The sequence below is a fragment of the Nerophis lumbriciformis genome, linkage group LG10 (genome assembly GCF_033978685.3).
Source record: "Nerophis lumbriciformis linkage group LG10, RoL_Nlum_v2.1, whole genome shotgun sequence".
NCBI lineage: Eukaryota > Metazoa > Chordata > Actinopteri > Syngnathiformes > Syngnathidae > Nerophis > Nerophis lumbriciformis.
In genome coordinates, this window is record NC_084557.2 from 9550001 (window position 1) to 9572500 (window position 22500).

Below are 22500 nucleotides of genomic sequence, written 5' to 3' on the forward strand. Positions count from 1 at the left end.
CTGTGGTCTGCATATTGGGATCACGACAAACCATCCTCGTCCCACCCGACACATTCCGACTTTTACAAAGCTATTGACTACCTGCTGCTACCTAGTGACATGGAGTATTACGTGGTTACCCTGCCGAGTTCTACACAGCCCAGACACTAAGCAACGGCACATTATTTGCAGATTATAATGATTGATTTGCAAAATATATTTTTTGGACAAATTAGGTGAAGTTGCATAATTTCCAACGGCACACCAGACAATATCTAACAGTGGTTGAAAAACACTGACGTAGATTACCGTAATAACTCCTATAACACACAAAAGCGCAGATTTCAACAATTGAAATACTTTGTATAGTTCAAGACTTACGGTCATTTAAAAACAGCACTGCACATCATAATGTGTTTTGATGTTAGAGGTCTAAAAAAAATTACGGAAAATCTTAATGGACTGTATTTTGCCCAGAACTGTCCTATAGTAATATGATGCACATACAGTTCTGCCAGCCTCCACTTTCTTCCCAGATGATTTAAAAGCGATATTTATCGCATCTTTGGACCAATACTCACTTAACAGTGCTCCTCCATAGAGCCGGACAGAGAGACTTGTTGTGGAGAGCTCCTCCTCAAACACAACCTCATAAAGCTGGTTAGGAAACATCAGGGCCTGTGAACAAAGGACGGCACAGACGTCATAATTACAACACAGTGACATTTTGTCCGTAAAACGATCCCCCAAAAATACAGCCACTGAGACTAAGTTGCACTGAGGAAAGCATGAACACTGGAGATATTGAACACGGGCACAGTCACGCAGACAACAGACTCAACTGTTTCTCCAGATGGCTAATGCGCATAAAACTGAACCAAAAAAAAAGGACTAATTCATGACACAATGACTGCAATGTGTATGGACACAACTTGCTGAAAGTGTTGGTAGACCACATCACTTACCATTAAGGCAACCACAGTGAAACCCACAGCTGAGATGAGCAACCACATCCTAAGAAAGAAGACATAACAGAGCAGCGTTGCTTTAAATCAGCCCCAACCAAGTCGACACAACTTGAACTTTACTCAGACCTGATTGATTGATTGAAACTTTTATTAGTAGATTGCACAGTGAAGTACATATTCCGTACAATTGACCACTAAATGGTAACACCCGAATAAGTTTTTCAACTTGTTTAAGTCGGGGTCCATGATACAGATGTATACTATTTTTATAATACAGTCATCACACAAGATAATCATCACAGTATATATATATTGAATTATTGACATTATTTACAATCCGGGGTGTGGGATATGGAGGGGAGGAGGGGTTAGGTTTAGTTGGTATCAACACTTCAGTCATCAACAATTGCATCATCTGAGAAATGGACATTGGAACAGTGTAGGACTGACTTGGTAGGATATGTACAGCAAGTAGTGGACACAGAGATAGAGATCAGAGAGCTTAAGAATAAGAATAAGTATCTACATTTGATTATTTTACAATGTGGGGAGGTCGGATGTGAAAGGAAGTTTGTTAGTTTACGGTTGAAGTTGCCTGGAGGTGTTCTTTTAGTGCGGTTTTGAAGGAGGATAGAGATGCCCTTTCTTTTACACCTGTTGGGAGTGCATCCCATATTGATGTGGCATAGAAAGAGAATGAGTTAAAGGGGAACATTATCACCAGACCTATGTAAGCGTCAATATATACCTTGATGTTGCAGAAAAAAGACCATATATTTTTTTAACCGATTTCCGAACTCTAAATGGGTGAATTTTGGCGAATTAAACGCCTTTCTATTATTCGCTCTCGGAGCGATGACATCACAACGTGACGTCACATCGGGAAGCAATCCGCCATTTTCTCAAACACATTACAAACACCGAATCAAATCAGCTCTGTTATTTTCCGTTTTTTCGACTGTTTTCCGTACCTTGGAGACATCATGCCTCGTCGGTGTGTTGTCGAAGGGTGTAACAACACGAACAGGGACGGATTCAAGTTGCACCAGTGGCCCAAAGATGCGAAAGTGGCAAGAAATTGGACCAAATTTGTTCAAAATACGAGGGTGTGGGGAAAGCCGACGAAAATGGTCAGTCGTTTGTTCCGCACACTTTACCGACGAAAGCTATGCTACGACAGAGATGGCAAGAATGTGTGGATATCCTGCGACACTCAAAGCAGATGCATTTCCAACGATAAAGTCAAAGAAATCTGCCGCCAGACCCCCATTGAATCTGCCGGAGTGTGTGAGCTATTCAGGGACAAAGGGCCTCGGTAGCACGGCAAGCAATGGCGGCAGTTTGTTCCCGCAGACGAGCGAGCTAAACCCCCTGGATGTCTTGGCTCACACCGATTCTACCGTCCCTTATGCCACCGAAGATGATCAAGAGAAGAATATCGACCCTAGCTTCCCTGGCCTGCTGACATCAACTCCAAAACTGGACAGATCAGCTTTCAGGAAAAGAGAGCGGATGAGGGTATGTCTATAGAATATATTAATTGATGAAAACTTTATTCTTTACTCGCGGTTTTACGTAAATTATTATACATAAACTGTGTTTACCAATAATTTAGCTTAAAAACGTTACAACACTTAAAAACAAACACATACCAATCGTTGGTTAGAAGGCGATCGCCGAATTCGTCTTCGCTTTCTCCCGTGTCGCTGACTGTCGTGACGTTTATCGGTTTCGCTTGCATACGGTTCAAACCGATATGGCTCAATAGTTTCAGTTTCTTCTTCAATTTCGCTTAAGCCGCTGAAATCCGGGTCTGAATCCGAGCTAATGTCACTATAGCTTGCTGTTCTATCCGCCATGTTTGTTTGTATTGGCATCACTATGTGACGTCACAGGAAAATGGACAGGTTTTTTTAGGGATATTGCGTGATGGGTAAAATTTTGAAAAAAACTTCGAAAAATAAAATAAGCCACTGGGAACTGATTTTTAATGGTTTTAACCCCTCTGAAATTGTGATAATGTTCCCCTTTAAGACCTTTGTTGGATCGGAATCTGGGTTTAGCGTGGTTAGTGGAGCTCCCCCTGGTGTTGTGGTTATGGCGGTCATTTACGTTAAGGAAGTAGTTTGACATGTACTTCGGTATCAGGGAGGTGTAGCGGATTTTATAGACTAGGCTCAGTGCAAGTTGTTTTACTCTGTCCTCCACCCTGAGCCAGCCCACTTTGGAGATGTGGGTAGGAGTGAGGTGGGATCTGGGGTGGAGGTCTAGAAGTAATTTGACTAGCTTGTTCTCGGATGTTTGGAGTTTAGATTTGAGGGTTTTGGAGGTGCTAGGGTACCAGGAGGTGCATGCGTAATCGAAAAAGGGTTGAATGAGAGTTCCCGCTAGAATCTTCATGGTGTTTTTGTTGACCAGAGAGGAGATTCTATAGAGAAATCTCGTTCGTTAAACCGACGTGGATCTTGCAGTCTGCTGTAATAACACGGTTGCTGCAGAGTAACTGAGTTGAAATCTCACCTCAGTCCGATTGGCTCTCGAACCGCAAACTTCATCTCATTCCCGAGCATCTGACTGATCTGTGAATTTGAGAGGAAGGAGGAAATGAGGTTTCAAAATAGACACATCATAATTAAAAGGGATATTTTGATAAAAGATGGGTACCTTTCACATTTGAACAGTACCAATTCCAGGTACCTTTGAATCAATACCAGTACTACTCTGGACCAATTTCCGAATGTTCATTCGTCTGATAAAATCCCAATCTTTTTATTTAACATTTAACACTTAGATCAGGGGTGTCCAACTCATTTTAGCTCAGGGGCCGCATGGAGGAAAATCTGTGCACACACGGGCCGGACTATTAAAATCATGGCTTTAAAACAAAAAAATAAAGACAACTTCAGATTGTTTTCTTTGTCTTACTTTGGCCAAAAATAGAACAAACACATTCTGAAAATATTACAATAAAAATATAGAAAAAAAATACCGGCAGCGGTAAAGTTTAGATTCATGAAGGAAAGAAGAAAGTGAATGAATGTTTATACTGAATACATTTACATATGCATGAACATTTGGTTTTTTTGTATTATTTTTTAATGAATTAAGTAACGTTTATGACAACCTTTTTCCAAAACAATATATAGAATGTGAGATATAACAGGATAAAGCATACATTTATCATTGGTTTTCAAAACGCTTACAAAAAAGTGGGACGGCAAAAATGTACTGTGGGACCCCATTTTTATGACTTGATGGGGTCCCTGGGACCCCATTTTGAAAATTCCAAGCGCCAACACTGATGGAGTATTGGTGCATGCAAAACAGCAGCAGGCGGCTGTGGCCTTCGGGCCGGTTCTAGAACTAATCAAATATCATCCCATCATTCTTGACTTTGACACTCCAAGGTTTCTCATTGTCCTCCCATTGGGTTGAGTTTTTCCTTGCCCTGATGTGGGATCTGAGCCGAGGATGTCGTTGTGGCTTGTGCAGCCCTTTGAGACACTCGTGATTTAGGGCTATATAGGTAAACTTTGATTGATTGATTGATTGAAACATTCAGGAAGTATCCACAGCGTTGTACGACAGGCAAGAAGATTAACTAACAAGGCAAAGTGAATTTTATTTTTCATTCCAAATCGTTGCAAGTAAATGAAATTAAGGAGTTTTGTGATTTCCAACTGTGAGTGCACCAGAAGGCTAAAGACACTGTGTGGGTGTGTATCTGCAGGGCGGCTGAAAATGAGGACAGTTCGGCAAGTTATTGTTTTGGCTTTGTTAATAAAGGAATCGTTAAACTCCTAAAAAAAAATGTTTTAATATTAAAATTTGGACAACCAGGTATGGTAAAGATAAGGTCCTTTTTTAAAAAATGTATGAAATAAAATAAGATAAATAAATTAAAAACATTTTTATGAATAAAAAAGAAAGTAAAACAACATAAAAACAGTTACATAGAAACTAGTAATTAATGAAAATGAGTAAAATTAACTGTTAAAGGTTAGTACTATTAGTGGACCAGCAGCACGCACAATCATGTGTGCTTACGGACTGTATCCCTTGCAGACTGTATTGATATATATTGATATATAATGTAGGAACCAGAATATTAATAACAGAAAGAAACAACCCTTTTGTGCGAATAAGTGTAAATGGGGGAGGGTGTTTTTTTGGGGTTTGTGCACTAATTGTAAGTGTATCTTGTGTTTTTTATGTTGATTTAATAAAAAATAAAATAAAATAAAAAAACATCCTGATAAAAAAACAAAAAACGATACCAATAATTTTTGATATTACATTTTAAAGCATTTATCGGCCGATAATCTCGACATGCCGATATTATCGGACATCTCTAATTACAATGGTTACAATCTGCAATTTTGAGTGACATGGGGGTTACTACGGTAACCATAGGAACTATGTCAAAGCAGCTCCATGCAGTAAAAGGCATGAATCAGAGTGGGCCGGGTTTGTTTACAGAGCAGCAAAGTTCTGCATAAAAGTGATATTATATGGAATATATGGATGTTTTTACCATTTGGGGGGGGGTTGTCAAGTATGAAGATAAGTGATGAAAAAAAGGAAGAAAAGTTGACTACTGCTAAAAGATGAAAAGTACTAATAAACAAATGTGTTTAATTTGTTCAATTTTTACTTCTTCCAGTGTCCATAAAGTACACGAGTCATGGGAAATAATGCAGATTAGATAATGGGGTCTTCATCCCCCCCCCCACTGCCTGGGATTTTCTCTTGCTGGTCACAAAAATGCTGATGTATCCGAGATACCGAGCAGGAGTCAGCAGAACGAGCAGTCTTAGGTCGGTAATAATTACACAATTATTTTCTTGTGTGTGCCTTTTTTTGTGTGAATACAAATTAAAAAAAGGAGCCTGATTGCAGAGCAGCATGGCTATTTTCACACGGCATTAGCATGACTGACTGCTTGAAATAACTTTCGAATTGAGAAAAAGCAACAACAAAAGGCTCTGTGCTTAAACAGACACTTAGGAATCCTGAGGAAAAAACAAACCTTCATGAGCTGTGAAGTTGAAGTGGTTTGCCCGAAGCCTTCAATTCCCAACAGTCGTGATTTCCCTCTATCCCTAACTGTTCTCGTGTTGTGGTCAGACGATTATCGGTGCAATAAAAATACAGTGAGGCATGAAAAGCACCGAGGCAGAAAAGATGAATAATTTTCCAGCTAGCGGTGCTTACGTACAAGGCACTCGCTATCCATTACAAAGTTGTTTTCTGCTCGATAAGGCTCTTACATGTCACAACAACAAAATGAGATGACTGATATTTACACAGAGAAACTCCGGCTAGAATATAAAAAAACCTAATTGTAAAGAAACTGTGATTTGCAGAATACAATGATTTGCAAATCCTTTTCAACTTATATTCAATTGAATAGACTGCAAAGACAAGATATTTAATGTTCACACTGAGAAACTAATTTTTTTGTTGTTGCAAATAATCATTAACTTACAATTTAATGGCAGCAACACATTGCAAAAAAGTTGGCACAGGGGCATTTTTACCACTGTGTTACATGGCCTTTCCTTTTAACAACACTCAGTAAACGTTTGGGAACTGAGGAGACACATTTTTTAAGCTTCTCAGGTGGAATTCTTTCCCATTCTTGCTTGATGTACAGCTTAAGTTGTTCAACAGTCCGGGGGTCTCCGTTGTGGTATTTTAGGCTTCATAATGCGCCACACATTTTCAATGGGAGACAGGTCTGGACTACAGGCAGGCCAGTCTAGTACCCGCACTCTTTTACTATGAAGCCAAGTTGTGGTAACACTTGGCTTGGCATTGTCTTGCTGAAATAAGCAGGGGCGTCCATGATAACGTTGCTTGGATGGCAACACATGTTGCTCCAAAACCTGTATGTACCTTTCTTAGACTTAGACAAACTTTAATGAACCACAAGGAAAATTGTTCCACACAGTAGCTCAGTTACAAAGGACAGCATTAATGATGCCTTCACAGATGTGTAAGTTACCCATGCCTCGGGCACTAATACACCCGCATACCATCACATATGCTGGCTTTTCAACTTTGTGCCTATAACAATCCGGATGGTTCTTTTCTTCTTTGGTCCGGAGGACACGACATCCACAGTTTCCAAAAACAATGTGAAATGTGGACTCGTCAGACCACAGAACACTTTTCCACTTTGCATCAGTCTATCTTAGATGAGCACGGGACCACCGAAGCCGGCAGCGTTTCTGGGCGTTGTTGATAAATGGCTTTGGCTTTGCATAGTAGAGTTTTAACTTGCACTTACAGATGTAGCAACGAACTGTAGTTACTGACAGTGGTTTTCTGATGTGTTCCTGAGCCCATGTGGTGATATCCTTTACACACCGATGTCCCTTTTTGATGCAGTACCGCCTGAGCAATCGAATGTCTGTAATATCATCGCTTACGTGCAGTTATTTCTCCAGATTCTCTGAACCTTTTGATGATATTACGGACCGTAGATGGTGAAATCCCTAAATTTCTTGCAATAGCTCGTTGAGAAATGTTGTTCTTAAACGGTTGGACAGTTTGCTCACGCATTTGTTCTCAAAGTGGTGACTCTTGCCCCATCCTTGTTTGTGAATGACTGAGCATTTCATGGAAGCTGCTTTTATACCCAATCATGGCACCCACCTGTTCCCAGTTAGCCTGTTCACCTGTGGGATGTTCCAAATAAGTGTTTGATGAGCATTCCTCAACTTTCTCAGTCTTTTTTGCCACTTGTGCAAACTTTTTTGAAACACTTTGCAGGCATTGAATTCCAAATGAGCTAATATTTGCAAAAAATAAAGTTTTTCCTGTTCGAACATTGAATATCTTGTCTTTGCAGTCTATTCAATTGAATATAAGTTGAAAAGGATTTGCAAATCATTGTATTCTGTTTTTATTTATGACAACTTCACTGCTTTTGGGTTTTGTAGAATATAAAATAGGTTTATGCAATTGAAGCAAAATATGATCAATCCAGGGCAATGCAGGGAATACATGACCTGATCTGTTTCAACCTTGCTGTGCTTCTCGGAGCTCGTTTTGACAGGAGCACATGAATATTCATGGAAGCCATGAAAAATGCTCATAAGAGAGCTGAGCGCCAACTGATAGCACATGATTGACTTTGCAAATGGCGCATAGGGGAGAAACAGGAAATGAAGAAATAGTGTTAGACGAGAGATGCTTAATCACAGCTGCTACTTCGTCTTTCGTCATCATTTATCGCTCAGTCAGAAACAGGCGGTAAGCGACGGAATGAAAAATGTTCGGGTGAAGTACAATCTATATCAGGCTGAAAGTGTGAGCGTGTGCGCAACTCATGTGAGGGATTTGGACAGTTTATAGAGTCACATTTGTGAAGGCCTTGTCTCATGCGGTCAGACCAGTGAAGGAGGTTATCGGCCTGTGAAGAAGCAGGCAGTGAACCCTGGCCAATATCTTTTGGCACATATTGTAGCGTAAATAGAACGCCCTCAGTCGGATATTCCTATCTCAGCAGGAGAGGAGGCAGGAAGAGGCGGCCGACTGAGGCACTAGTCACTAAGCACTTCCCTCTTTTGTTTACAAAGCCGCATGGGTTCCACCATGCGGCTTATTTTCTTTCTGATGGAGCTAAAATGTTAATTTTATCAACAAACTAAGAACCATAATTCACATTACAGTACCGTATTCTTCGGAGTATAAGTCGCACCGGCCGAAAATGCATAATAAAGAAGGGAAAAAACATATATAAGTCGCACTGGAGTAAATTATATAGATACAAATATTTTATATACCAATATAGTGTAATATATTTGAGGGGGTTTTATCATTCCATGGCTGTTAAGTAGAGGAGGGATCTACTTTAGCTTTATTTTTCAATTCACTTGTGTAAAAACGTACGTAACATGTACGCAACTGTGCCAAATCGTACAGTCCTTCAACGATTGCTATTTCTTAGGAAGCCTATTATTTACGCACTATTTACTTGGGATGCACCAAGTATTTGGCTGCCGGAAAAAAACTTTAATCATCTTAACAGCACTGCCTAAACCGGATGTTGTGATGACGCAGGCAGAGGCACAGGCAGCATGTCTGCGATGTGGACGTACTTTAATATATCCGAGACATTTTTATTTTATTTATTTTTTTGTTTGATTATTTATTTATTTATTTTATTTTACATATAATTTTTGTGGGTTACCGTATTTTTCGGAGTATAAGTCGCTCCGGAGTATAAGTCGCACCGGCCGAAAATGCACAATAAAGAAGGAAAAAATATATATATCCGAGACGTTTTTATTTTATTTATTTTTTTGTTTGATTATTTATTTATTTATTTTATTTTACATATAATACTTTAATATATCCGAGACGTTTTTATTTTATTTATTTTTTTGTTTGATTATTTTTTTATTTATTTTATTTTACATATAATTTTTGTGGGTTACCGTATTTTTCGGAGTATAAGTCGCTCCGGAGTATAAGTCGCTCCGGAGTATAAGCCGCACCGGCCGAAAATGCACAATAAAGAAGGAAAAAATATATATATCCGAGACGTTTTTATTTTTATTTTTTGTTTGTTTGATTATTTATTTATTTATTTTATTTTACATATAATACTTTAATATATCCGAGACGTTTTTATTTTATTTATTTTTTTGTTTGATTATTTTTTTATTTATTTTATTTTACATATAATACTTTAATATATCAGAGACATTTTTATTTTATTAATTTTTTTGTTTGATTATTTTTTTATTTATTTTATTTTACATATAATTTTTGTGGGTTACCGTATTTTTCGGACTATAAGTCGCTCCGGAGTATAAGTCGCACCGGCCGAAAATGCACAATAAAGAAGGAACAAAAAAACATATATAAGTCGCACTGGACTATAAGTTGCATTTTTTGGGGAAATTTATTTGATAAAGCCAACACCAAGAATAGACATTTGAAAGACAATTTAAAATAAATAAAGAATAGTGAACAACAGGCTGAATAAGTGTACGTTATATGAGGCATAAATAACCAACTGAGAACGTGCCTGGTATGTTAACGTAACATATTATGGTAAGAGTCATTCAAATAACTATAACATATAGAACATGCTATACGTTTACCAAACAATCTGTCACTCCTAATCGCTAAATCCCATGAAATCTTATACGTCTAGTCTCTTACGTGAATGAGCTAAATAATATTATTTGATATTTTACGGTAATGTGTTAATTATTTCACACATAAGTCGCTCCTGAGTATAAGTCGCACCCCCGGCCAAACTGTGAAAAAAACTGCGACTTATAGTCCGAAAAATACGGTATGTGAAAGTGATGTGCATGGCAGACAACATCTGAGCCATGCCCATTTCCTTTGACTCTGCACACCGGGATGACTTTCCAGCAAGCAACAACATGAAAATGTCAGGCTTGTCCCTGACAGTTTGGTTATGTTTTAGTTTTTCCTCTGTCTTTGCGCTCTTATTTTGGTTGTTTCCTGTGCTGTTTTCCCTCAGCTGTGGCTGATTGGCACCTGGCCACACCTGGTGTCAATCAGCCAGCTGCTATTTAAACCTGCCTTGCCATCCAGTCTGTGCTGGAGTATTGTCATTATGACTTGTCGATGTCATTAATACTTGTCGGTGAACCTGTATCCTGTCGCTGTTTGCAGCATGCTGTCTTTTTGTTCCTGTTTGCTGGATCCTGTTTCCCGTTCTCCAGTTTGGCTGTTCCTGGTTCCTGGTTCGTGTTTTTTCTTAATTTCATGGACATTAAATCATGTTTTCCTGTACCAATCCTGCCTTCTCTGCATCTTGGGGTTCGTCACCAACACCTTGTGACAAAAAAGGGAGGATTACCTCCAAATTCTTCAGGACAAGCTAAACTCATCAGCCCGGAGGTTGGGTCTTGGGCGCAGTTGGGTGTTCCAACAGAACAATGACCCCAAATGCACATCAAAAGTGGTAAAGGAAAGGCTAAATCAGGCTAGAATGAAGGTTTTAGAATGGCCTTCACAAAGTCCTGACTTAAACGTGTGGACAATGCTGAAGAAACAAGTCCATGTCAGAAAACCAACACATTTTGCTGAACTGCACCAATTTTGTCAAGAGGAGTAGTCAAAAATTCAAGCAGAAGCTTGTGGATGGCTACCAAAAGCGCCTTATTGCAGTGAAACTTGCCAAGGGACATGGAAGCAAATATTAACATTGCTGTATGTATACTTTTGACCCAGCACACATTTTCAGTAGACCCATAATACATTCATAAAAGAAGCAAACTTCATGAATGTTTTTTGTGACCAACAAGTATGTGCTCCAATCACTCTATCACAAAAAATTAAGAGTTGTAGAAATTATTGTAAACTCAAGACAGCCATGACATTATGTTCTTTACACGTGTATGTCAACTTTTGACCACGACTGTATATTGACAGGAATCTTGATATTTCAGCCCAATGCGAGGGATGAGGAAAGCATGAATATATGCAGTACCAAATATATCAAGTCTTTTTTTGGAGCTAGATGTGTGTGCCATGTGTTTGTAGACGTACATGTAAAGTGTTGTTGCAATACTGTACAGAGCACACAGCATGCACAAAGAGCCAATCATTACTCACGGCAGCAGCAGGAGGTCATAAGATTGTGTGATATCAATTCACTAAAGCATAAGATGCAAATGCACAGATTAGGACATTATATAAGTAATAAGCCAATTAGTGGCTAGCTGAGTTTGGCTTTTAAAAAGGGGATACATGCCTTCTCATAAAAGGCTGTGTTACTGTGCCAAGATTTACAATTTGTGGCTATTTACCTATTTTTAGGCATTGACTTTACATCATAATCCTAATTTTAGCATTCTCGTTTAAAAATGTTACAATTGAGAAAATAACTACCGTATTTTTCGGACTATAAGGCGCACTTAAAATCCTTTCATTTTCTCAAAAATAGACAGTGCGCCTTATAACCCCGCCTAATGTAATAATAATAATAATTATATACATATATATATACATACACATACACATATATATATACATACATATATATATATATATATATATATATATATATATATATATATATATATATATATATATATATATATTAGAGATGTCCGATATTATCGGACAATAAATGCGTTAAAATGCAATATCGGAAAATATCGGTATCGTTTTTTTTTTTATTATCGGTATTGTTTTTTAAATTTATTTATTTTTTATTAAATCAACATAAAAAACACAAGATACACTTACAATTAGTGCACCAACCCAAAAAACCTCCCTCCCCCATTTACACTCATTCACACAAAAGTGTTTCTTTCTGTTATTAATATTCTGATTCCTACATTATATATCAATATATATCAATACAGTCTGCAAGGGATACAGTCCGTAAGCACACATGATTGTGCGTGCTGCTGGTCCACTAATAGTACTAACCTTTAACAGTTAATTTGACTCATTTTCAATAATTACTAGTTTCAATGTAACTGTTTTTATATTGTTTTACTTTCTTTTTTATTCAAGAAAATGTTTTTAATTTATTTATCTTACTTTATTAATTTTTTTTTTAAAGTACCTTATCTTCACCATACCTGGTTGTCCAAATTAGGCATAATAATGTGTTAATTCCACGACTGTATATATCGGTATCGGTTGATATCGGTATCGGTAATTAAAGAGTTGGACAATATCGGAATATCGGATATCGGCAAAAAAGCCATTATCGGACATCCCTAATATATATATATATATATATATATATATATATATATATATATATAATAATGGATTAGATTTTATATTGCGCTTTTTCTATTATTAGATACTCAAAGCGCTCACAGAAAAGTGGGAACCCATCATTCATTCACACCTGCTGGTGGTAAGCTACAGCTGCCCTGGGGTAGACTGACGGAAGCGAGGCTGCCAGTTTGCGCCTACGGCCCCTCCGACCACCACCTATCATCATTCATTCATCATTCATTCACCAGTGTGAGTGGTACCGGGGGCAAGGGTGAAGTGTCCTGCCCAAGGACACAATGGCAGCGATTTGGATGTCAAGAGGCGGGGAGCGAACCTACGTCACATACTGTCACGCGTGCAACGTCATACGCTCTCGTGGAGCAGAGAGGTAGCAGCATGGGTAACGTTAGCTGTGATGCTAGCGGAGCGGTGCGCGTGGTAATACGAGAGAAAGAAGGTGCGAATCTGGTAACAAATGAAGGAAGAATTCATTCCTAAAAAAAAACAGCACGGGGTCCATCGTCTGGCGGTGGTTTTGGCTTCAAGCAGGAAGATGTTAAACAGACAACCGTAATATGTCAAGTATGCGGCAAAAGCGTTACTACAAAAAGTAGCACCACAGCTAATTTGTAGCATCATCTGAAAAGTCACCAGCTAGAGAATAAGGAGTGCTTGAAACTCCGCATGTCAACATCTCCGTTCAGTGCCACACACAAGTGAATGCAAGGCAAACTTGGTCAACAGCCATACAGGTCACACTGAGGGTGGCCGTATAAACAACTTTAACACTGTTGCAAATATGCGCCACACTGTGAACCCACACCAAACAAGAATGACAAACACATTTCGGGAGAACATCCGCACCGTAACACAACATAAACACAACAGAACAAATACCCAGAACCCCTTGCAGCACTAACTCTTCCGGGACGCTACAATATACACCCCCCGCTACCCCCCCACCTCAACCCCGCCCCCCTCAACCTCCTCATGCTCTCTCAGGGAGAGCATGTCCCAAATTCCAAGCTGCTGTTTTGAGGCATGTTAAATAAAATAATGCACTTTGTGACTTCAATAATAAATATGGCAGTGCCATGTTGGCATTTTTTTCCATAACTTGAGTTGATTTATTTTGGAAAACCTTGTTACAATGTTTAATGCATCCAGCGGGGCATCACAATAAAATTAAGCATAATAATGTGTTAATTCCACGACTGTATATATCAGTATCGGTTGATATCGGAATCGGTAATTAAGAGTTGGACAATATCGGAATATCGGATATCGGCAAAAAAGCCATTACCAGACATCTCTAATCCGAACCATGAGTTTTTTGATCCGTTGCACCCCTAAACAACACAGAAACTTTAAATGTTCCATTGAGAATATAGAACATTACACAGGGAGCTCAAAAATCTGTCAAAATGTTGTCGGTATGACTTCGGTAAGCTATGAAGCCGCACCGCTTGATGGATTGTTTTCCCCACAGAAAAAAATTTTGTTTCAAGATTCTGCAACATCCCAAGGAAGCTTAATTTAAGAATGAAAATACTTATTTCTATCTTATCTAAAGGCCTTAGTGGCCACATGCGTGGACAACACCTTTTATCTCTTATTTCCAAAATTGTGTACACTACTGAATTGGGGTCTTATGGCCGCTTATGTGGACACTTATACTGCCAGGTGTCAGAAGAGTATAACATACAATGGAATTTGGAAAGAAAAGTGTAAAAATAAGAATTAGCATGTCACTAAACATGAAGTACACATTTGTGTACTTATGGACTAAGTACATCATATGAAAAGATGATTCTTAGTTTTTATTCTAATTAGGGTCCAATAAGCCCAAATAGCAAAGAGAAATAAAAAAAAGCATATAAACAAACAGCTTGGGCCTTAAGAGGTTAAAAGTCCTGCTAATTTCTAGATATACAAATGTTAATTTAGGATGTCTTCTCAAGTAAAATCAACTAGCTGCACGGAGAGATAAATTCACTAGTCTTTTTATCTTGCATTTTGTCAGATTTTTTTTTGTAATAGTGTATTCTCTGGGAATAATAAATACATCGACAATCCAACACCTGCTATTTGTCAGGTTAAACCACCTACAATTTGGCTTCATCTTAGCCAAAGCCATGGAATGTGGAGTAATCTAACCTTGGATCGGTGGACTTCACCATCGTCGTCTTCTCCGCCAACTCCAAGAATCTTCCGGCTCTTCAGGCGGCTTATCAAATCCGTCTGACTGTGTTTCTTCATCAGAGGAGGGTGTGGTTTAGAAGCCATGGCTCGGACGCCTGCAAAAGAAACATTAAATGATCTTGAATGTACTGGAGAAGATGCCGCTAAACAGCCAGGTTGTTTCTTGACTTATAAAGAATACATCTGAAATGATGCAACATCGATCTCTAGGGGATACGAGCACTTATCTGAAATGCCATTAGTGCACAGTTGTCTTCGTAGGTATCTGAGGCATTAAGGAGAAAGGGCTGCTGCTGCTACAGACCACGATGAACAAACTTCAACAAGACAAATGCACCATTTTATCAATGATCTAATCGTATTTCAATTTCATCTGATTAGTGAGTGCAGAACAGAGCATAATTGAAGTGATTGCTTACTCCAAGACAACACTTTTCCCACAGGACCTGAATCTATTTGTGATGCGAGTGGGGTGGCGTGGCCCCACCAATGCATTTATGTGTTGGAATCTGACTTATGTCAGTCCCTCCATGATTTCACAGGCTTTTTGGGGTTGTTATGGCTCAAATATCTAAATTCATGGCAGCATTTTCACAAAGTTGCGGCAAAAGTTCTGATGGCTTCAGGCTTATTTTCTATAACATTGCATCATCTTGTGATATCAATATTTTGTAGTGTGAAGGACAGTGCTGAGAAGAAGAGGGAAATGTGCACTGAATTAAAGAATGATATCATCAAAAAACAACCGAGATAGGGCTGTGCGATAGGGCCTTTGATCAATATCTCGATAATTTTAGGCCATGTCACGATACACGATATATATCTCCATATTTTGCCTTAGCCTTGAATGAACACTTGATGCATATAATCACAGCAGTATGATTCTATGTGTCTACATTAAAACATTCTTCTTCATACTCCATTAATATATGCTCATTTTAAACTTGCATGCAGAGAGGGAAATCACAACTAAGTCAATTTAGCAAAAGTGTATTTATTAAACAGTTATTAAGCAGTGGCACAAACATTCATGTCATTTCCAAAACAGAAAGTGCAAGATTGTCAGAGACATTTTAAAACAAGCTATTAGTGCACTTTTGTGCATGATGTCACTAAGATGACATATCAAAACAACACTAAATTAAAGTGCACTTTTTGTACAGAACGCCACTACAATAGTTTAAAACAAATAAAGTGCACTTTTGTGCATGATGTCACACAAGATATTTTAATAACAGTCAAATAAAAATGAGCTGCATAATAGGAAATCAAATAGTGTATGTCCTTCGCTATGTGGTAGGTTCCTCCTTCTGTTGTGGACTATTTTTTTCATACGGTGTTGATCTGGAAATGGTTGCTTCGGCATTTTGTTGGTGTGGCACCGGCCGGAGATGTTGACATGCGGAGTTTCAAGCACTCCTTATTCTCTAGCGGGTGACTTTTTAAATGATGCTACAAATTAACAGTGGTGCTACTTTTTGTAGCAACGCTTTTGCCGCATACTTGACATATTACGGTTGTCTGTTCAACATCTTACCGCTTGAAGCCAAACCACCGCCAGACAATGGATCCCCTGCTGTTTTTCATGAGGAATTAATTCTTCCTTCATTTGTTACCAGATTCGCACCTTCTTTCTCTTGTATTACCACTCGCACCACTCAGCTTGTTCCACCTGCCACAGCTAACTATACCATGCCGCTACCTCTCTGCCCCGTGAGGGTGTATGACGTTGCACGCGTGACAGTATGTGACCTATGTAAGAAGGTGCGCTTGTTTTTCGTCACTGTGAGAAGGAGAGACAAGAAAGAGTGAAAAAAGCCTGTAGTGTAATGCCCGCAGCTAAAAGCAACTGCGTGAGAACGTATACTCGAATACTCACGAAATAGTCATTTTCTACATCGCAGAGAGAAAAACCCACGATATATCGAGTATATTGGATATATCGCACAGCCCTAAACCGAGGTGTACGAGTAGCCGACTTGGCGAAGCAGTACGAGCATATAGTGCAACAATCTGCACCATACTGAAGCAGGAGGAAGCAATAAAAGCTATAACACCACTGTCAAAACATTTTTTTTCGAACAGAGTGCATTTATTCACGAAAATATGATGAAGCTGCTGATGACAGAGAAACAGCTTGCAGGAGATACCCGAGAAATTTGCTTTCCAAGATAAATGCTAAATGCTATACATAAGTATTAATTACTTAAAATTCTATTGTATTGTTTTTGATACAACATTCAATAGCTAAGTACATTTTTTTTTTTACTTGTCATGTTTTTTTTTTTTGGAGAGGGGGGGGGGGGGCAGAATAGAATATTGGAATTTTTGTTATTAATTTCAATGAGGAATACCAATTTGACATAGAAGTATATTGAAAAAAAGAGCTCCGTCCCAGAATGAAATAAAGTTAAAGTTAAAGTACCACTGATAGTCACACACACACACACACACACACACACACACACACACACACTAGGTGTAAACTCGTATGTCAAAGTACCACTTTTAATATTCAACGTTTTATCGTTAATAGATCACATTTGTAATCTCACATCCTTTATTTATGTACATCATCTGGGTGGCTTTTTCAAAAATAAGTCCAATGTAATTCCGTTTATGAGGTGGTCTGTGACAACGTCTCTTGTATTCTGTCATTGGTTACAGTAGGAGTTTTTGTATCATTATGATCTTGTGATATGTCTATGGATGTTCTCATTCATCCGAGTCATTGTAATCTCAGGGCATTCAATCGATCGCAACTGGGCTGTTTTGGTTTGTCTAAGACGACGTTTCACCTCTCATCCCAGTAGTTTTTTTGTGGCACCTTAGAAAATTGCACCTTCAGCGTTGGTGTACCAGTTACAATGACAATAAAGACATTCTGTTCTATTTTATTGACTAATGCAAATAAACCTCTGATGTTCAAAGTAAGTGCTCCTGAAAAATACAAGAGATTGTAAGAGACTACAGTCAAAATAGGACAAATAATTCCAGGTGGACATTAAACACATACTAAACATTCATTTTATATGGCAAAACATTGCCCACTCCTATGTTAGAGCAATAAAGAGTTGTTACACATTGCTATCGCTGCTTTGTCTACACAAGAAACAAATATTTTGATTAGACGGTTGACGTGCACTTTCCAGGGACAAGTTAGACCGGCAGAAATGACCATGATTGGCCAAAATGTGCAGGGGCTTTTCAGCGATTGTACACAATCACAAGTCCCATCCTAATTTGTGGGTATTGGTTGAATTTGCCCAAATTGGCACCAGCGCAAATTTCCTAGAGGGTGTTGCATGTATATGAATTCATACAAACAGTTGTCATGAGTATCTCAGATACTGAAGGTTTATTGCTTTTTAACATGTTAAAGGGGAACATTATCACAATTTCAGAAGGGTTAAAACCATTAAAAATCAGTTAACCAGTGGCTTATTTTATTTTTCAAAGTTTTTTTCAAAATTTTACCCATTTCGCAATATCCCTAAAAAAAGCTTCAAAGTGCCTGATTTTAACCATCGTTATATACACCCGTCCATTTTCCTGACATTAGCTCGGATTCAGACTCGGATTTCAGCGGCTTAAGCGATTCAACAGATTACGCATGTATTGAAACGGATGGTTGTAGTGTGGAGGCAGGTAGCGAAAACGAAATTGAAGAAGAAACTGAAGCTATTGAGCCATATCGGTTTGAACCGTATGCAAGCGAAACCGACGAAAACGACACGACAGCCAGCGACACGGGAGAAAGCGAGGACGAATTCGGCGATCGCCTTCTAACCAACGATTGGTATGTGTTTGTTTGGCATTAAAGGAAACTAACAACTATGAACTAGGTTTACAGCATATGAAATACATTTGGCAACAACATACACTTTGAGAGTGCAGACAGCCCAGTTTTCATCAATTAATATATTCTGTAGACATACCCTCATCCGCTCTCTTTTCCTGGGGGTCTGGCGGCAAATTTCTTTGACTTTATCGTTGGAAATGCATCTGCTTTGAGTGTCGCAGGATATCCACACATTCTTGCCATCTCTGTCGTAGCATAGCTTTCGTCGGTAAAGTGTGCGGAACAAACGTCCAATTTCCTGCCACTTTCGCATCTTTGGGCCACTGGTGCAACTTGAATCCGTCCCTGTTCGTGTTGTTACACCCTCCGACAACACACCGACGAGGCATGATGTCTCCAAGGTACGGAAAACAGTTGAAAAAAAACCGGAAAATAACAGAGCTGATTTGACTCGGTGTTTGTAATGTGTTTGAGAAAATGGCGGATTGCTTCCCGATGTGACGTCACGTTGTGTTAGAAAGGCGTTTAATTCGCCAAAATTCACCCATTTAGAGTTCGGAAATCGGTTAAAAAAATATATGGTCTTTTTTCTGCAACATCAAGATATATATTGACGCTTACATAGGTCTGGTGATAATGTTCCCCCCTTTAAAAGGTGGTTTCAAATACAATTTGGTACTTCTATTTGTCAATACATACACTGTTAACACAGCTGGGCAGTTAGCAGAGAGACAACTAATTAGTGCTGACGAGCATTGCCGAAGCCTCAAGCAGGGGTGGGCAATTATTTTGACTTGCGGGCCATGTTGCCAAGAAAAGGTTGCTGGGATAGAACAGAATGTCTTTATTGTCATTTTAACAGGTGCAAGAAAATTGAAGGGGCAATTTTCTAAGATGCCTAAAAACGATGAAGTATATCACACTATAATAAAAGATTACACAGTACCAATAAAATAAAATAAAAAAATGTTATGACCCATTTTGCAGCTTTTACTGAAAATGAATAAAGGAAGTGGGATTACAATATTAATTATGAACTGTACAACAGAGGTTCTTTTTTCATAACATTTTTCACCAAGTACCACCTCAGAAAAATATTGGCTCTCCAAGTACCTCCATAATGACCAACATTAAAATACAGGAGCGTAGTTGGCCTAAATATTTAATAAAAACAAGGCGTAGATTTTATTTAACAAGTGTATTCAATATTTTTGCCCACTGTAACATGACACACAGTTTGAACAGTAACACTGTGTTTAAAAATAGGAAAATAAAACACTGTACTTTAATCAAGTGATTCTCCGTGTGCCACTAGATGGAGCCCGCATACCACGAGTGATACACTTAGACTTAGACTTACACTTAGATTTACACTTCGACTTACACTTAGACTCAGACTTAGACTTCCTTTTATTGTCATTCAAATTTGAACTTTACAGTACAGATAAGAACAAAATTTCGTTGCATTAGCTCATTGTAGTGCAGGATAAAAAAGCAATAAGGTGCAGATATAAAAAAATAGATTACTGTACAGATAAATATATTGCACTTTTGCATATGCATCCACGTTTATGGATGTATGTTATATTGTCTTTATATTCCAGCGAGTTAATCCATTTTTGGGGGGAATTGAGGGGATTATTATGATGCGTTCAAGAGTCTTACGGCCTGGGGGAAGAGGCTGTTACAGAACGAACCACGGATTGAGAATCCCTGCTATATAACATTAAATATTGATAGTATGTAAACGTCCTTGTAGAGGTTGCCTTCTAGTGGGTTCTCCTGACCACCACACACTGGCACGAGAGCCTGGTATTCTGGATTCAATAATGTTTTATTAAGTCCACTCTGCCGCAAACGCACTCGACTTTTCAGCCTCAGTTTCTCTTGCTGTTCTATTCTGCTCTCCAGCGTGTGTCTCTCTCTCTATCCAACTCCAACAACGTGTCTCGGGCCGGCTGCTGCTAATAAGGGCAACAGGTGATTAAATAACCAGCCCCAGCTGGGCAATCTACTCCCCTGCCGCTGGCTTTGAGGCCGGTCCTTACACACCCCGCTCCGCGGCAAGCCCGCAGACCACGCCCCCCTCCACAGTCCTTAATTTCCTTCCGATGACCTCCTCGATGTTGTGCAATCAAGCAAAAATGCAGCAAAAATGCCAAAACAAAGCCCAAAAGCAAAGGGTAATAAACACCCAAATTGTTTAATTAATCTATCAATCAAAGTATTTATACAGCCCTTAATCATGAGTGCCTCAAATGGTTTCACAAACTCACAACAACATCACCTGATCAATACCCACATCTGGGCAAGGAAAAACTAAAAAAAAAAAACGATGGGGGAAAAAGAAGAAACATTGAGTACGACTGTCACTGATTTTGAGTGATGACAGTTATTGAATTGTTGAATTAATGTTAAATTAATAGATACAGTACATTTTATAGGTTTCCATCAGAAAACCAACAAACAGTCATGGGGGGGTTGTATCTTCTTCAAGGCTCAGCCAGTCAGCTACGCAGAGGTCTAGAGCTGTGCATGGAAGAGTGGTCCAGCCAGTGGTCCACCTTGGGTCATCTACCACCTCCTCCAGACTGGTACCAAGGCCTGGGCGATATATCGATTTATCTACAATTTTTTTTTAAATCTCCTTTTTCTTCGGCATACTTCTTGCCCCCATGAGTTTCCGTAGCCCTTGCCGCCCCCTTACTTCCTTAGCGTAGATCCACAAGCCTAGCAAAACATGGCTAATGTTAATGCTAACGAGAACAAGACGTTTGTTCTCAAGAAAAGTGTTGTCAGTAGTTGCCAGCTGTGGAGGGGGGCGTGGCCTGCGGGCCTGCCGCGGAGCGGGGTTTGTAAGGACCGGCCTCGAAGCCAGCGGCAGGTGAGTAGATTGCCCAGCTGGGGCTGGTTATCTAATCACCTGTCGCCTTTATTAGCAGCAGCTGGACCGAGACACGTGGCTGGAGATGGAGTTGGAGCCAGGAGCAGAGACACGCCAGACTGAAAAGTCTTGAATATATATTGCTGGAAAGCAAAACATACTTGTGTATGACAAATAAAAGACTTGCTCCAACCTGTCTACCGGGCTCAAGAAGATCTGTCGGCATCAGAATAGCGTAGATCCACAAACCTAGCAAAACATGGCTAATGCTAATGCTAACGAGAGCAAGACATTTGTTCTCAAGAAAAGTGTTGTCAGTAGTTGCCAGCTGTGGAGGGGGGCGTGGTCTGTGGGCCTGTCGCGGAGCGGGGTGTGTAAGGACCGGCCTCGAAGCCAGCGGCAGGTGAGTAGATTGCCCAGATGGGGCTGGTTATCTAATCACCTGTCACCTTTATTAGCAGCAGCCGGACGGAGACACGTGGCTGGAGTTGGAGCCAGGAGCAGAGACACGCCAGACTGAAAAGTCTTGAATATATATTGCTGGAAAGCAAAACATACTTGTGTATGACAAATAAAAGACTTGCTCCAACCTGTCTACCGGGCTCAAGAAGATCTGTCGGCATCAGAAGAACCCACCACACTCTGAAACTTCCCCACCAGCATCGAGCCCAGTGTGGGAAATCGAATGCAACACTTTATGAGGCAAACAAGACTGCGGGAAAAAATAAACTCCACACTAAAAAGCAGCTTCCTGCGGTGGGATCGTTTACACACGGTACATGTTTGATGAGGAATTAGAAGAATCCACAAAGCGATCAGCCGCTCTACACATCAAAACCGGACAGACTGCTGCAAAACTCTCGTGGATTTATAACGCATTGACTCATCTATATCAAGCCTGGGCAATTATTTAGACTAGGGGGGCCAAA

At 39.4% G+C, this 22500-nt stretch overlaps 1 protein-coding gene across 1 annotated transcript in view; it reads right to left on the reverse strand.

Moving 5' to 3' along the window:
* Positions 1-22500, reverse strand: part of LOC133612672 (tumor protein p53-inducible protein 11-like) — a 100553-nt gene that overhangs the window by 9474 nt on the left and 68579 nt on the right. Inside the window, exons 3-6 of the mRNA XM_061970300.1 lie at positions 14841-14980; positions 3468-3526; positions 945-993; positions 561-657 (exon numbers count right to left, since the gene is read on the reverse strand). Coding sequence (XP_061826284.1) covers positions 561-657; positions 945-993; positions 3468-3526; positions 14841-14969 — 334 coding nt within the window. The 5' untranslated portion in view covers positions 14970-14980. The remainder of the gene's footprint in view (positions 1-560; positions 658-944; positions 994-3467; positions 3527-14840; positions 14981-22500) is intronic.